This window comes from Maylandia zebra, linkage group LG6, assembly GCF_041146795.1.
Source record: "Maylandia zebra isolate NMK-2024a linkage group LG6, Mzebra_GT3a, whole genome shotgun sequence".
Taxonomy (NCBI): Eukaryota; Metazoa; Chordata; class Actinopteri; order Cichliformes; family Cichlidae; genus Maylandia; species Maylandia zebra.
Genome location: NC_135172.1, coordinates 13,462,221 through 13,476,162, shown reverse-complemented (window position 1 = coordinate 13,476,162; position 13,942 = coordinate 13,462,221). Strand labels below are relative to the sequence as shown.

At 40.3% G+C, this 13,942-nt stretch overlaps 1 protein-coding gene across 1 annotated transcript; it reads right to left on the bottom strand.

Moving 5' to 3' along the window:
- Positions 1-1,314: 1,314 nt before the first annotated feature.
- akap8l (A kinase (PRKA) anchor protein 8-like) lies at positions 1,315-9,657 on the bottom strand. The gene is made up of 13 exons (XM_024802853.2): positions 9,499-9,657; positions 8,685-8,723; positions 8,334-8,553; positions 6,347-6,947; positions 5,686-5,800; positions 5,532-5,584; positions 5,132-5,162; positions 4,684-4,789; positions 4,424-4,565; positions 4,022-4,127; positions 3,809-3,939; positions 3,015-3,110; positions 1,315-2,694 (listed from the first exon to the last, which is right to left on the bottom strand). The coding sequence occupies exons 1-13, from the start codon at positions 9,521-9,523 to the stop codon at positions 2,149-2,151; spliced, it is 2,211 nt and encodes a 736-aa protein (XP_024658621.2). The 5' UTR covers positions 9,524-9,657; the 3' UTR covers positions 1,315-2,148.
- Between the last annotated feature and the right edge of the window lie 4,285 nt (positions 9,658-13,942).

Below are 13,942 nucleotides of genomic sequence, written 5' to 3'. Positions count from 1 at the left end.
GTGCTTTTCTGCCTTTTCCTGTGTCCTAGAAGATATTATACCACTCATGTTTATGAAAACTGTTATCAGTGCTTGGGTAGGAGGGAGTAGGTACACCACCTAGTGGTTGGGATGGTGTTAAATTAAAGCACAGTATCAAAACAACCTCTGCAACAGGTTATCAGAATTGTGGTCAACAGTCTGCATCAAAATGTGCAAAATTAGCAGTGAATATGTACACATCACAAATGTGATAAGTCTGGTTGTTAGATGATTTGCTTTTGATACCCTGCTCAGTTTACGTTAAAGGTCTACACATGCAGTCCTTCTCCAATTCAAACTTACTGGCCACTTCATTAAGTATGTTTGTTCACCAGCTTGTTAACACAAATATCTCAACTAACCATATGGCAATATCTCAGTGCATTTGGGCATGTAGACATGGCCAAGACGACCTGCTGAAATCCAGACTTCAGTGACTTTAAACGTGGAATGGTTGTTAATGCTAGATGGGCATTGCTGATGGTCTGGATTTTCCCGCACAGCCATCTCGAGAGTTTACAAAGGATGCTCTGAAACAGAAAATATCCAGCGAGTGGCAGCTCTCTGTGAAAAACTGCCTTGTTGAGGTTAGATGTTTACGGCATGTGCAGAAGAGCATCTCTGAATGTGTAACATGTTAAATGTTGAACTACACTAGCAGCACTAACTTGTACACATCTTTCTTGTGTAAATGTAAATGCCTGTGTTATTATGTATTACACACAACGGAGAGATCGCAAACTGTGTTTCATTGTTCTTATAATAAAGACATGTAGAAAAAGAGAGCGATTCTTTTCTATTCAGAAGACCACACCAGATGCAACTCCTGTCAACTAAGAACAGGAAACTGAGGTCAGTTTGCACAGGATAAATCAACAAGACTGGAAAAATATTGTTGGTCTGATGAGCGGATTGCTGCTGTGATATTTCGACAGGCTCGGAGTTTGGTGTAAACCACATGAAAGCACAGATCCATCCTGCCTTCTCTCGATGCTTCAGGAGGCTGGTGGCATTATAGTGTTAGGGTAATTTTTTTTGGCACACTTTCTCAAACATAATAATGAGCTCTCTGTACTCAAATCACCTCAACAGTCACCATATCTCAATCCAATAGAGCACCTTAGGGCTGTGATGTAACAGGAGATTCAGCTGCCATCATCATTATGAATCAAAAATCCACGAGCAGCGTTTCCAGCACCTCGTTGAATCGTTGCCACAAATTAGTAAAGGCACCTTTTAAGCAGCCACTGAGTTAATTTCACTTTTATTTAGGAATTAACACAAAGAAACTGATTTAGTCAACGAGTTTATTTCTTTCCCAGACCGAGATGAAACTAAAACGACTGAAAATATTCCAAATGATATTCAAAATGTTGCACGCTTATTCTACAAACAGTCCCCTCAATCATCTCAGGCAGCCCCACCTGCAGAGTTAAAAAGCCCTCCTCCTAATAGATTTATCCAAAAGCTTGGAAAACAGTCATTCATCAATACTGGGAAAGGCCTGAAAGCCATAACAATGTGTAAACTCTGGACCCCCCCCCCCCCCCAAAAAGTACACAATATATCTCAATGTTACAATAGCCGCAATTTCTTAATTCTAAACAACTTACATTTTAACAAAAAGGCACAACAACAACAAAAAAATTTACTTTGACGTTTTCATAAATATGCTCATGTGTCTTCTTGCCAATGTTGAAATGAAAAGTCCAACAATGCCTCTCATGTCTGCACCGAGTACAAAGCTATTCCTGGGAACAGATCAGTTCAGCATTGAGACTGAGGAAGGGTAAACCACACGTCCGGTCTACTCTCATATTTAAAAAGAAGTCTACCCCTAACTTTGTATGCATGCAGAAGACAAGAGTTACTATTTTTGACATTTGCTTTCATGTAAATCTCTGCAAGAAAGTGAAGAAGAAGAGCAGTAGACAAAATGTGCAACTGCTTTTTATCAAACTCAAACAACAAGCTCAGACTGACAGTGAAACATGACGGGAGCAGGTATATGTAATCCACAATACATGTGGCAGTCAAACTGGACAGTACAGGTCATAGACTGGTCCAAACAGATGTTCAGATGGAAAGGTTACTCTCTCACTCTCTCTCTCTCACACAGTGCAGAAATCATTCATGATCATTGGCATCTTCCTCTTCGTGCACTGCTGCCTCCAATCCTTCATCTCCAAAGTCACCGTGTAATCCCTCTTCACCAATCTCATCATGAACCACATATCCCTCATCCTCTTCCTCCCCAATTTCAAAACCTTCCTCTTCATCCTGGTTCTCCTCATTCTTGTTCCCCTGCTCCTCCTCCATCTTTTGCTCCTCCTCCATCTTTTCCTCCCCCTCTTCTTCCGTGCCTGCTGCTGCTACTGCTGCTGCTTCTTCTGATGCTGCTGCTTCTTCTGATGCTGCTGCTTCTTCTGATGCTGCTGCTTCTTCTGATGCTGCTGCTGCTGCTTCTGATGTTGCTGCTGCTTCAGCAGTCTCTCCTGCTTCTCCTTCGACCACCTCTTTGCTAATCTCCCCCTCAGGAGCAGGCTCATCTTTGGCAGGTTCTCCTTCCGCCTGGCTCTCTGCCGCTTCGCCTGTGACCAACTCCGATACGTCCATTGCCATGCTGTCTTCTGGATCCTGTTCATCTTGGTTACCAGTGAACGGGTTCTCACCCTGACGAAATAAAAAGAATTGAGAAAAATAATGACATTTTGACCCACTGCACTCATGGTCAGTTATGCATGTTTGCATCAGACAGTTTCTGCACGCTACAACCCATACAGCTGATGCAAACCTCCAAAGTGTTATGTTATTAATCAGATTTTTTCCAAGTATAAGTTCCCTTTTTTCTTAACAGTGCATTTACTGACACGACTGGTCTTTTGTTCTTTGTGTTTACAAATAAATAAATAAATATATACATACAAGTAGTTGGTGCATATTTATAATCACATTTATTTCTGATGCAAGCCCACACAGGACTCTGTGCATACCTTGAGGTAGCTCTCCAGCTTCTTGCCAATGAGTTTGTGGTTAAGGATGCTTCGAGCAACCGACAGACTGGCCCGCTTGGACTGCTCCATCATACCCTTCAAATAAACAACATTTCCATGTCAGAACAAAACATCGTAAACAATAGCCTCAGCTCTGTGGCACCATTTATAAAATTAGTGCAGGACTTCGCAGAGTTACTGCATTTTAAAAAAAAAAAAAAAAAAAAAAAAAAAAAAGGGCACTGCACAAACGGAGTGGATGGGACAAACTGTTACCCCATCGTCTGACAGTCTGAAGTTGTAAATGTTTTCTGATAAGGCAGAATCAATATTAGCCAACCTCTGGCCTTCAGTGCTTCAGTGAAAAGGTCAGCAGCAATGTCTCTACAGAAATCAGGACCCAGTTTCACACAGCCTACAAACATTGCTGTGTAAGCAGCTTCATATACAAATCATTTTCTTCTACTGTCTACATCTGCCAATTAAATGAAACATTCTGCAGAATGACAGGACGGTGTAGTTGGAAGAAAACAGTTACTACATGAAACTGGTCACAACAACATTTGTGACTTTCTCAATGATGCTGAAATTATTATTATTTTTGGATGCACTGCGTGCTATTTAGATCCATTTATACGGCCGATATCTCCAGAACCAGACAAGCCACACCAAAATAATAACGATGATACCCGAAGGACGGCGATAAAAATAAAAGGGCACTGATTTGAATGTAGTATTGTACTTTTAAACATATAGGCTTGTGGGGCAGTCCATTTGCAGAAGACCTGCTGTACCTTGCGGTTGTAGTTGTGGTCAGGAGACTTGATGTGTTTCTGTATCAGGTGGGGCTGCATGGGAATGAAAAGGTCACATGCTGCACAGTGAGCAGCTTCCACCTTCCTCATAAAGTGCTCCATTCCAAGCTCTGTACAAGCGTGAGAGAAATATCTGTAGTGAGCAATCTATGCGCATCTTCAGTTCAACACACAGCAGGAGTTTCTGCTTACCCCTGGTGAGGTCCTGCTCTTTGTACACCTGGCAGATTGCAGCACTGTGGTTCTCCAGCTGGCTCACCCTCTCCTCTGTCTTCTTAAACTTATTCTGCAAATACTCCTACAAACGAAAGGTTTTTTTTCAGTTTACAGTTCATCAAACGTTTACCTCGCCCAATATCTTTACTCTTGCATACATGTATAAATCACGCGTCGGCTCTGGAAGATCACTGCATAAATATTTCAGCAGATTCAACCAGAAGTGTTTTTCCATTTAACCACACTCCAAATTGTTTTAGTATATTTACAACAAGCACTTGTTGCACTGTAACATTTCTAAAAGCCTATGATTGGCAAGTTTCTTCAGTTTCGGTTCTTCATTAATCATAAATATGACTTCCAATAAATTTGAGTTACCTGCAAAAAGTCTGTAGTGGGCTTGGACAACTGGCTGGAAAGGAACTTAAAGTGGTCCTTGTGGAAGCGACTCTCAAGATGAGCCTCCATTTCTTCCTTGTAGAACGAACGGAACTTGCACACAGAACATGCAAACATCACCCTGGAAAAATATTTAAAGTCTTAGTGAAAAAAGCCCATCAGAAAGAGCCACAGGTGAGATTGAAAACAAAAACAGCAAATGAGAGTTGAAAGAACTTTCTAGGAGTTTGTAAATTCACCTTTCCAGGAATCCTCGTCTCTTCCTCATTTTTGGGTGTCTGTCCTGACCCTGGGCCGGTGTCTGTTTGCCCTGTGGCTTTTTCTTCTCTTCCAGTTTGGATGCAGCTAATCAGGAGCAAGAGTGCAGAAGACACGTATAGGAACAACCCCAATCAAAAACAAACAAACAAACAAACAAAAAACCCCCCACAAAAAAACAAAACCCCAAAACAAACAAAAACAGAGACAGTGTAAATTGTAAATAAATTATTTAACTGTATAGAAATAATTAAAGAAATAATGAAACACAATATCAAAAGATTCAGAGAATCTGGAGAAACCTCTATACGCAAAGAAAAAACCCAAAAACTAATGCTGGGTTTCCACAATATTCAGTTAACTCAAACTAATAATTAAAAAAAAAAAAAAAAAAAAAAATCAGTGAGGAGTCACTGGAGTTAAGCTTACCTTTATCACCTTCTTCAGCAGGTTTTGTCTCCTGCAAAGAAAAATATTCATTACTCAAAGAAATTAAAAAAAAAAAAAAAAAAGTCAAAAATAGCTCCATCATCTGAACTTAACAGATGTGTATTGCTGGATGTAGTCATGCTGTCATAAATATTTGCAACACATATTCAACTCAAATCTGTGACATTGTTTGATCATGAAGGAAAAAAAGAACATCGCATTTAGCCTTTTTGTCTGTTTTGTAAAACCTCCTCATCCTCATTTACATTTAAATTATTATTTCCATCTGAAACTGTACACCGGTTGCTTAAAGCAATTTCCTGGGACAAGTTAATTAGATCCTAAAGTAATACAATAAACCTTTAAAATGCCACTGTTGACAAAAGGCTGATCCACTAACCGCAGCAGCTGTTGTCTTTGGCTCACCACCATCGCCGTTTTTCTCTGGTTGCTCTAAGAACACGGAGCACACACATAAGACCAAGAAAGACACCAAAATATCTGCCAAGTAATGAGGTCTTTTGAGAATAGCACACAGTCGACAAAAACAGTACCTTGCGTAGCCTCTGACTCGGCACTGTCCGTCTTGTTCATCTTCGACTCTGGCTCATCACCTGATGTCGGGGTCTGCTTTCTTTTCTTCTGAATATCCCGCTGTGGCTTCACCTGCTACAGTACACAGAAATCAGTTTGCACACAAATGCATTTAGTGATAATAAAAATAAATACAAACCTGGACAATACACCTTCAACTTAGAATTAAACACTAATAGATGCTAGACTTAATGTTTGGCAATGTTCATATTCTCCTCGTGGCATTTCCACATCAATAGTGTTAGCCTCATCTTAAGACAAGCCAGAATTGGGGCAAAGGAAAGAAAAGGGAAAAATCTATCTAAGCTACTTAATGAAAAAAAAAAAAAAAAAAAATCAACATCCGGACAGTTATCAGGGCAATGAATTGTGTGGGGAGATGTGGGATTTGTCGTTACTGTGGATGCAGGGCAGTTACTTTCTTCTGGAACTAGAAGGGCAAGTGATACTGTAAATATGTGTTGGGCACTATCTGTGACAAACTGCTTTAGGTAGCAAATAGCAGGCACAGGCAGTTTAGCAAGACTTGCCAGTTGACTGAGAATACAAAAGGAGGGAATTAGAAAGGGCTTAACTTTTTCCAGGTATCTGAGGAGGTCTTATTTGGCTGGAGGTACTTACTTTGTTAAGGGGTCTCTTGCGGCCTCGCTGCCGGCCAGCCCGTGGGCCCCCTCCAAAATGCCTCCCAGGAAAGTCGTGAGGCCCTTGAGTAGAACCCTGGAAGCCCCCACTCTCAGGGTACATGCGGTTGGACAGGAGGGAAGGGAGCTTTCCTCTACCACCTCCTGGAGAGTGGCCACGGTGGGACTGGCCACCGCTACCACTTCCCCGCAAACCTCCGCTTAATGGAGTGGGGTCTGACCTGCGGTTTCCAAACCCTCCAGTAGCTCCTCGACCCCCGGCGCTTCCACCCCTTCTGGGGGAACGTCGGCCTGCTCCAGCCCATCCTCCACCTCCAGAACCTCCTCCTTGGGGACTGGTGAAGGACTCCCTCATATTCTGTCGCATTTTAGCGACTCCATAGGAAGAGGAGGGGCTGTCAAAGCCTCCTCCTCCTCCTAGCCCAAGTCCCCCTCCGAAGCCCTGGCCTCCTCGCTGACTCAACAGCATGCTGTCCTCCCGGCCATCACCAAAACCATAGCTACCGCCGCCAGATCTGTAGAGATCTCGGGAGGAGGCAAAAGCGGAGGAGCGCGAGTCGAATGACTCGTACTGGTCAAACCTGCAGGAGGGAGGAAGAGGGTTGGTAGAGAAGAGCAGAGAGCAAGGGAGGCAGAGGGGCAGCCAGGTTTGGATTTCTCCACCTGCTATTCCTTCTCCTCTGTGGTCTCGCTTTCTCCATGTTTTCTTGTCACTCCCAGCTTCATTTCAGAAAACAAATTAGATCAAAAATTAATGATCCACAACAACTTAAACACTGTGCTTGTGGTACATTGAAAGGTTATTCCTCTTGTTTTTAAAATCTCAAGTCTACTGCAGATTAGGGAAATGCAGTTAATTTTTTAAGCCTCCCTCCTTTTTAAAGGATGGGCTGTAAAACCCTGAACAGACATGAACATGGTCCATCAGAATCCACAAGAAGTAAAGTGTCCTGGGAACTGACTCAATTACAATAAATACTGATGAAAAGGGGTTTATATACAAAAAAAACAAAACATATATACTGGGCATTTTTCAAGGGGAGATTGTGTTTCTGTAAATACATTGAGCATCCTTCAATAAACATTTCAGCTTAACAAGGCATTATCAGGGCACCTGTAAACCCATCTCTCTTCAGTAACCTAAAGCCAGAAGACAGGGTTAGGTCACACAGAGGATGAGAGAAACAACGTGTGTAAACACAAACACAAAGCCGGGACAAAAGCAATGCTCAGAGTTTTAAATAAAGATGGATTGGCTTTATATGCAACAATGTCAGTTTGTAACAAATGGAAAAGCTGGTCTGTAACTGCACCTCCAACAGGGGACCATGCATTTCACAATGTCTTTGGTTTAAAGGATCACATCATCATTTTCTTCTCAATAAATGAGGGATACTGCAGCATAGCAAATGGGAGCAAACAATGCATCCTCAGATGCCGAGGCATTCAAATGCAGCCTGGACGATACGATCTTCTCATCAAGCGGGAATTGAGGCAACTTGTTTCCAACAAGGATTGAGTGCAACAGTAATGCCGTAACAAAGACTAAAACAGCACAATTTACTGGTGCAACCTCAACAATTTCCAAAGGATATCAACTCTCCAAGTCTCTGCAAACAGTGGTATACCTTTGTTTGTTTTACCCCCAACCACTGTGAATAACTGTTCTTCAGAATCAGTGGAGAATCGCAAGCTAGGAGGGCAGCCAGGTGTGAATTGGTCCTAATGCTGGACTTTAAAATTAGAACGGCTATTAGAAGGCCTAAGCATTTACTGAGACAACTGTAGAACAAAGTGGTAACTTGACATCAGCCAGACATGACGTGACACTAAGAGACGATGCGCTCAAGCAACCAGAGGGCCAAATTTGTTATGCAAATTTGGCACATATTCAGGTGCATGGATGTGTGGGAATGATACCCTACTAAGAAAGATGGTATGAAGCATAAAAAGGAAAGTACTGTTACCTGTCACTCCGACCCCCTTTAAACCCCCCCTCCAACTGAGTGAGCATGTCCAAGCGCTGGTTAATCTTAGCAATGACTGCATCTGCATGGGTGCCCGTCGATGAGAGCAGAGATGCTCCCGAGAGCCCTCTTTTCATGTGGCTGCTGCCACCTCCATAGCCTCCGAGTCCAGACATGGAATCCTTATAACCTCCCCCGTGCATATCGAAACCACCAGAACCTAGTAAAGGGGGTGGGGCAAAAAGAATAACACACTCCCTGTGAGGAAACAAATTAATTAAACAGAATAAACATGCACTACTTACTTGCTTCATGAATAGCAGTAATTCAGGGCTGAGTGTACCAACTTACCTCTGCTTCCAGAACCGCCACCTCCCCAACTGGAGTAACCTACAAAAAGAGAGAATATGGACTGATAATACAAACGCACTGGGAATTTTATACTAACAGGTCCACAAGCATGTGCGGATTTATTACAAGGAGCTGTTCAATAGCGCAAATCGTTCAAAAGCATAGGAAGGTGGAATCCACTGCTATAACTATAACCATTTGACAATTGATTTGCAAGCTTTCTGTCTTAATAGAGTTGTGCAGTTCAGAAAGGAACAGCAATTAAATCCAAAGACTAAGAGGCATCTTCTCAGAGGCGGCCATTTTATCAGCTAGCCTTTAAACTATTCCGACATTGACTCCATTTTAAAAGAATAAGCTAACGAACTTTGGCAGAGCAAGTGACAAACCGCCCAAGGCCCATAAAGCCGTCTGCGTTAGCATCGCTAGCAAACAATCTGCCCGACAGCGAGATGGGCCGCGTAGCTAGCAGTGTTTCATTAATCGTGGCCGATGGGCCTAGCGTAACGCTGACGATTTTTTTTTAATTTTCGCTAAAACAAACCTACTGGTACTTGTCAGATTTTGTAATAACTGGTAAGAAAATACAACACGACTACTGTTTAGCTAGGTATTTGTTTCAGGCTGCAACCGGCTAAAGGCTGGCTCTTATGCTGGGGAGGTTTTTTTTGGTTGTTTTTTTTTTAAACGGCATTAGCTTAGCTAACGGCTAACAAACTGGTCATGTTTCAGGGGAACAAAGCATGTGGCTAACTGGGTAACTATCAATATCTATAGCCAAATGTGAAACAAAAGCTAAACAGATTATATTTACCAGAGCCGTAACCCCTGCCTTCCATGATATTTTGTGCGCTGTTTGGACGAAACAAGCAACACGAGCGGCTACAGATCCAAGAAAAGAGTAGCTGCTTGTAGCAAAATGTATCGAGCAAAGTCCGACACGTCAAAACCACGTGACCGACAAGGCCTCGTTACGTCACTGGTATGCCAATAATAGAATATGAAGGTGAATATATATTAAATATAAAATTGTTTTAAATATCAATAATAGATTTAATGAAGGCAAGAAGAATGTCACCACCGTATCCTGGTCTTGACCAAAGGCTACATGTGTAGTGTAACGCCCATAAATGTAGAGATTAATATTGAATAATCAATCTATCAGTCAATCAAAGACTCAGTGTACTATATACAGAGGTATACAGTTTGCCCTGAATTGAAACATCTTAACTATGTACATACACAAAATATGTTAAACAGAGTATTTGCTTCTGTAAATATAAATATTGCCAGTAAATCTTCATCAGCTGTCATTTGAGGTGCACAATAAAATGTCTAATATATGTATATGTGTATATCTTCCGACAGAAGACGAGACTGTTATCACACACATTTAAGATTAGGAAATCTTAAATATTTCATCTCTTCAAAGCACAAAGACCAGTGTTAAATTGACTCCCACAGAATCATTTTCAACACTTTTTCAGGGTTTACATAGTCCACACTCTTTAGAATTAAATCCACATTTTTAAAATAGTTAAAATATTTAACACTGTGCCAGACTTCATGTTTTAACTCTCAAAACAGAGTTAAAATAACACTTTAGAGACTGAATAAGTGACTCTGCTGAGATACAATTTTTAACCTTCTGTCTTCTATCTATTGTTGAAAGTTATCAAAAGTATATCAATTTTTAGAGATACACAAGAAGAAGAAAAATCTATAGGATTATTAGTTCAGGATGAACATACAAACAAAACAGACAATGCTTTGTTTGACTTTATATTATATTCTAATAGCAAAACTAGAAAAAGTGGGCAAATATTTAATTTGTCTTAATTGTATGAATTAAAATGTTAAAAAACACAGAAACAAATGAATATGTGCCCCTGAATGCAGCTTTAACCCTTAATATATATATATATATAAAAATACAACTCACTTGTAGAATCATCTTGATGATTTTCTGGATGACCTTCTGCTGACTGCATCAAGCGAAGCAACTCTGGTGTTGAAGTGAGCTTCTTAGCCTCTTTTATGGCATTTGGCCTGAAGAATGTCTTCCATTTCTGAAGCAACCTGGAGGATGTGTCGTCATCGAGCAGGAGAGTGAAGTCTTGCTCCACCTTTAAGAAAGAAAATTGTATTTGAAACAACTGGTAGCTCCAAATTCCAAACCATTTCAAAAAATGAATTCTAACTTACCAGTCCTTTTGTATGTAGGAAGCTTCTGCTTGGATCATTAACAAGCCTCTGACGGTGCTGAAAGGTCTCCTTCATCTTCTGTAAAATCACAGAGTTGTTTGAGCAAAGACATGGCCTCCTTGCAAGCATCCCCATCAAGCTGGTGTATAACATTCACAGTCCTTTGGAGATTTGGGCCACCCGAAGAACTGTCTGTCACCCTATTAGGTGGTGTTGGAGATCCACGCCGAATCTGTCTTTGGACAGTTTTCATACGCCAAGAAATGTATCCTGCACCCCTTGCTGCTCCTGGATAAGTGAAAACACAACATATTTTGTCAGATTTAGCTCATAACAAAATATCAGATAATTTTTATGTCCATCATTAAATAATTTTGTGTTGTATAAATATTGACTTTTACATAGGCTTTGTCTACATATGGATCCTTGAGCGAGGGGATCGGCATCACAATGCCCAAAGCATACTCCTCTCTGATTGCTTTTGGGGGAAGGTGCCCGAGAGGAGATTTTCAGTTTTTTAAATTTAGACAATTAGTATGCATTTATTTGGCACAAGTATAAAGAACACAACATACACTGAATACATACCCATGATTATCAATCATGTGAGCCACAAGTATGTTAACCATTTGTCATCTTGTGGCGTCCTTCATGGTGTTTGTTGCTTGGTATTCCTGTATTACTTTGTCACCACCAGACTTGCTTCTTAAGACAGTTTCAATTAACTCTTAAAAATGAAAAACAAACAAAAAAGAGAAAAATGAACATTGAGAAAAACCTGGCAATAAGGAATCTTTCTAGAAACTTGAGAGGAAAAAAACAAAGCACAAGTGTGAAGCTTTGTAGCAGCCTGTTTACTGTAGCAGTATTGTTAATTCTTTGTCTCTTGCATGAGACCTCATCTAAGATTATAGTTGAGGCACATGAGCTGAAGCTTGAGTTGGAGTCAGACAACTCAGAAGCAGAAGACAGGTGCGAAAATACTAAAGAAAAAGAAAACATCAAATAATTTGTTCAATTGAATGTAAAGTGCTCGATTATACTTTTTAGTGTGTAGCCTCACCATCATCGGAGAACACTGTTAACAGCACGTTGCCTTGTCCAACAAGGTCACTGCATCAACCTCTGTCCTTGTTGCATCCTTGTAAGTAATGTTTGCACCAGGTAGCAGGCAAAATCTCTCGATGACTGTGAAAAATGGTACAAAGAAACTCATTGTGCTTCTGGTGTTAGCACTGCTTCTTACTTGTGTCTTGTTGTATATGGTGCTTAACAATTTGTTAATACGAACAACACCTTTGCTAAAAACACAAATCTGAATCTACATCAATGTAAGAAGCTCCTACAATATGTATTAAAATATTATTGTGAACATATTCTTTATCCAAGATAAAGTAGCAATAACCTACACAGCTTTTACATTAAATTGCAGAAAGTCGTGTCCTTCATCATTATTTAGCTTCACATACTTTAGTTGTTGATTATACTTAACCTGGACCAACATTTTTCTGAAAAATGCAAGACTGAAATTTTAAGAGGACAAAATAAAATCAGAATCAGAATCAGAATACTTTATTGATCCCTGGGGGAAATTATTTTTTGTTACAGTGCTCCATTTTAAACCAACATTAAGACAAGACAGACAATACGCTAACTAAGAATAGTACAATATATACATATATATACATACATACATACATAAGTCACTTATAAATAAATAGTTGGAAAAGAAACATGTGTAGTTGTAGCAGCAAACAGTGTGTTAAGTGGATGCGTTGTACAGGGAGATGGCCACAGGCAGGAATGATTTCCTGTGTCGTTCAGTGGTGCTTTTCGGTAATCTCAGTCTCTCACTGAACGAGCTCCTGTGACTGACCAACATGTCATGGAGTGGGTGGGAGGTGTTATCCAACATTGTCTTTATCTTGGACAGCATCCGCCTCTCCGACACCACCTTGAGGGAGTCCAGCTCCATCCCCACAACATTGCTGGCCTTACGGATCAGTTTATTAAGTCTGTTGGCATCTGCGACCCGAAACCTACCCCGAGTCAGTCACGCACTATATAAAACAGTGCATGTTTGAAGACTTTTTCTGTAGTTCTTTTGATGTTAAACTACATGTCAGAAATTCCACAAAAAAATCAAACAATAGAGGTGCATTAATGCCAGCCTGAGCAGTTTACTTTGGGTTTTTTCCATCACTAACAGCTTGAATGTGATCTGTAATACTGATATAGTTAGAGGCTATTAACAGTTTGCATTAACTCTTTATTGCTAGCGCCAAAAGCTAGCGTGTTTTCTTCGTTTAAATTGTTAAAATGCACAAAATACATTTTATAGCACAAGTTTCTAACTATCTTAGTAAGTCTGACATAATTCTGCTTACCCTGTAGTTCTACAGTACTGTTCTGCCCGCACTGGGGGTGTCTGGGAGGGCTGGGCTTAACTCCAGTTCAAAATGAACTATACAGAATTAAAGCTATTAAGTTAACTAATCACAGAGTTAACATTTTTAACCAACCTCTGTGCAGAGTTACAGTATTTAGAATTTTCTCTTTTAAGAGTTAAATCAACACTGATGGAATACATTTTGTCAAATAACTCCAACACAGAGTACAATTTAAACCAGAAAGTGTTTAAATCACACTTTGAGGGTTAAAATCAACTCTGAGACATTTACTCCAGCACATTTTAACTCTCCAGTTTTTGCTGTGTTTGATTCCACATATCATCACAGCACTTTAAAAGGCATTCTACTGAGAACTTTGTTTTAACGTTACACTGAAGGGGAGATCATGTCGTCATAAAGTATTTCTCATCACATCATCATCATCGTCATGATTTTCGTTGCAGTTCGGGGCGTATCTGCTATCGGATTGTGCGTTTTGCCAGTGAATTGTAAATTAAGATTTGTCCTCTAAGAGAAGGCAAGAAAGCTGTCATTAAAACCTGCATCCAAAGTCTAGTAAGAAAATCTCCATAAATAATAAAAAGAACTTTTTGATTTTTATTATTTGCACAAAAATCCTTTAAAAACAGCCAAGTTAAGATG

Bases quoted from the DNA above. Each gene is read 5' to 3' on its own strand.
- akap8l (XM_024802853.2), bottom strand. From the start codon at position 9,523: ATGGAAGGCAGGGGTTACGGCTCTG. The intron at 5,585-5,685 runs GTACTGTTTTTG...CCGTGTTCTTAG, and splicing joins CGAGTCAGAGGCTACGCAAG to AGCAACCAGAGAAAAACGGC. The intron at 2,695-3,014 runs GTATGCACAGAG...TTATTTCGTCAG, and splicing joins AGCTGGAGAGCTACCTCAAG to GGTGAGAACCCGTTCACTGG.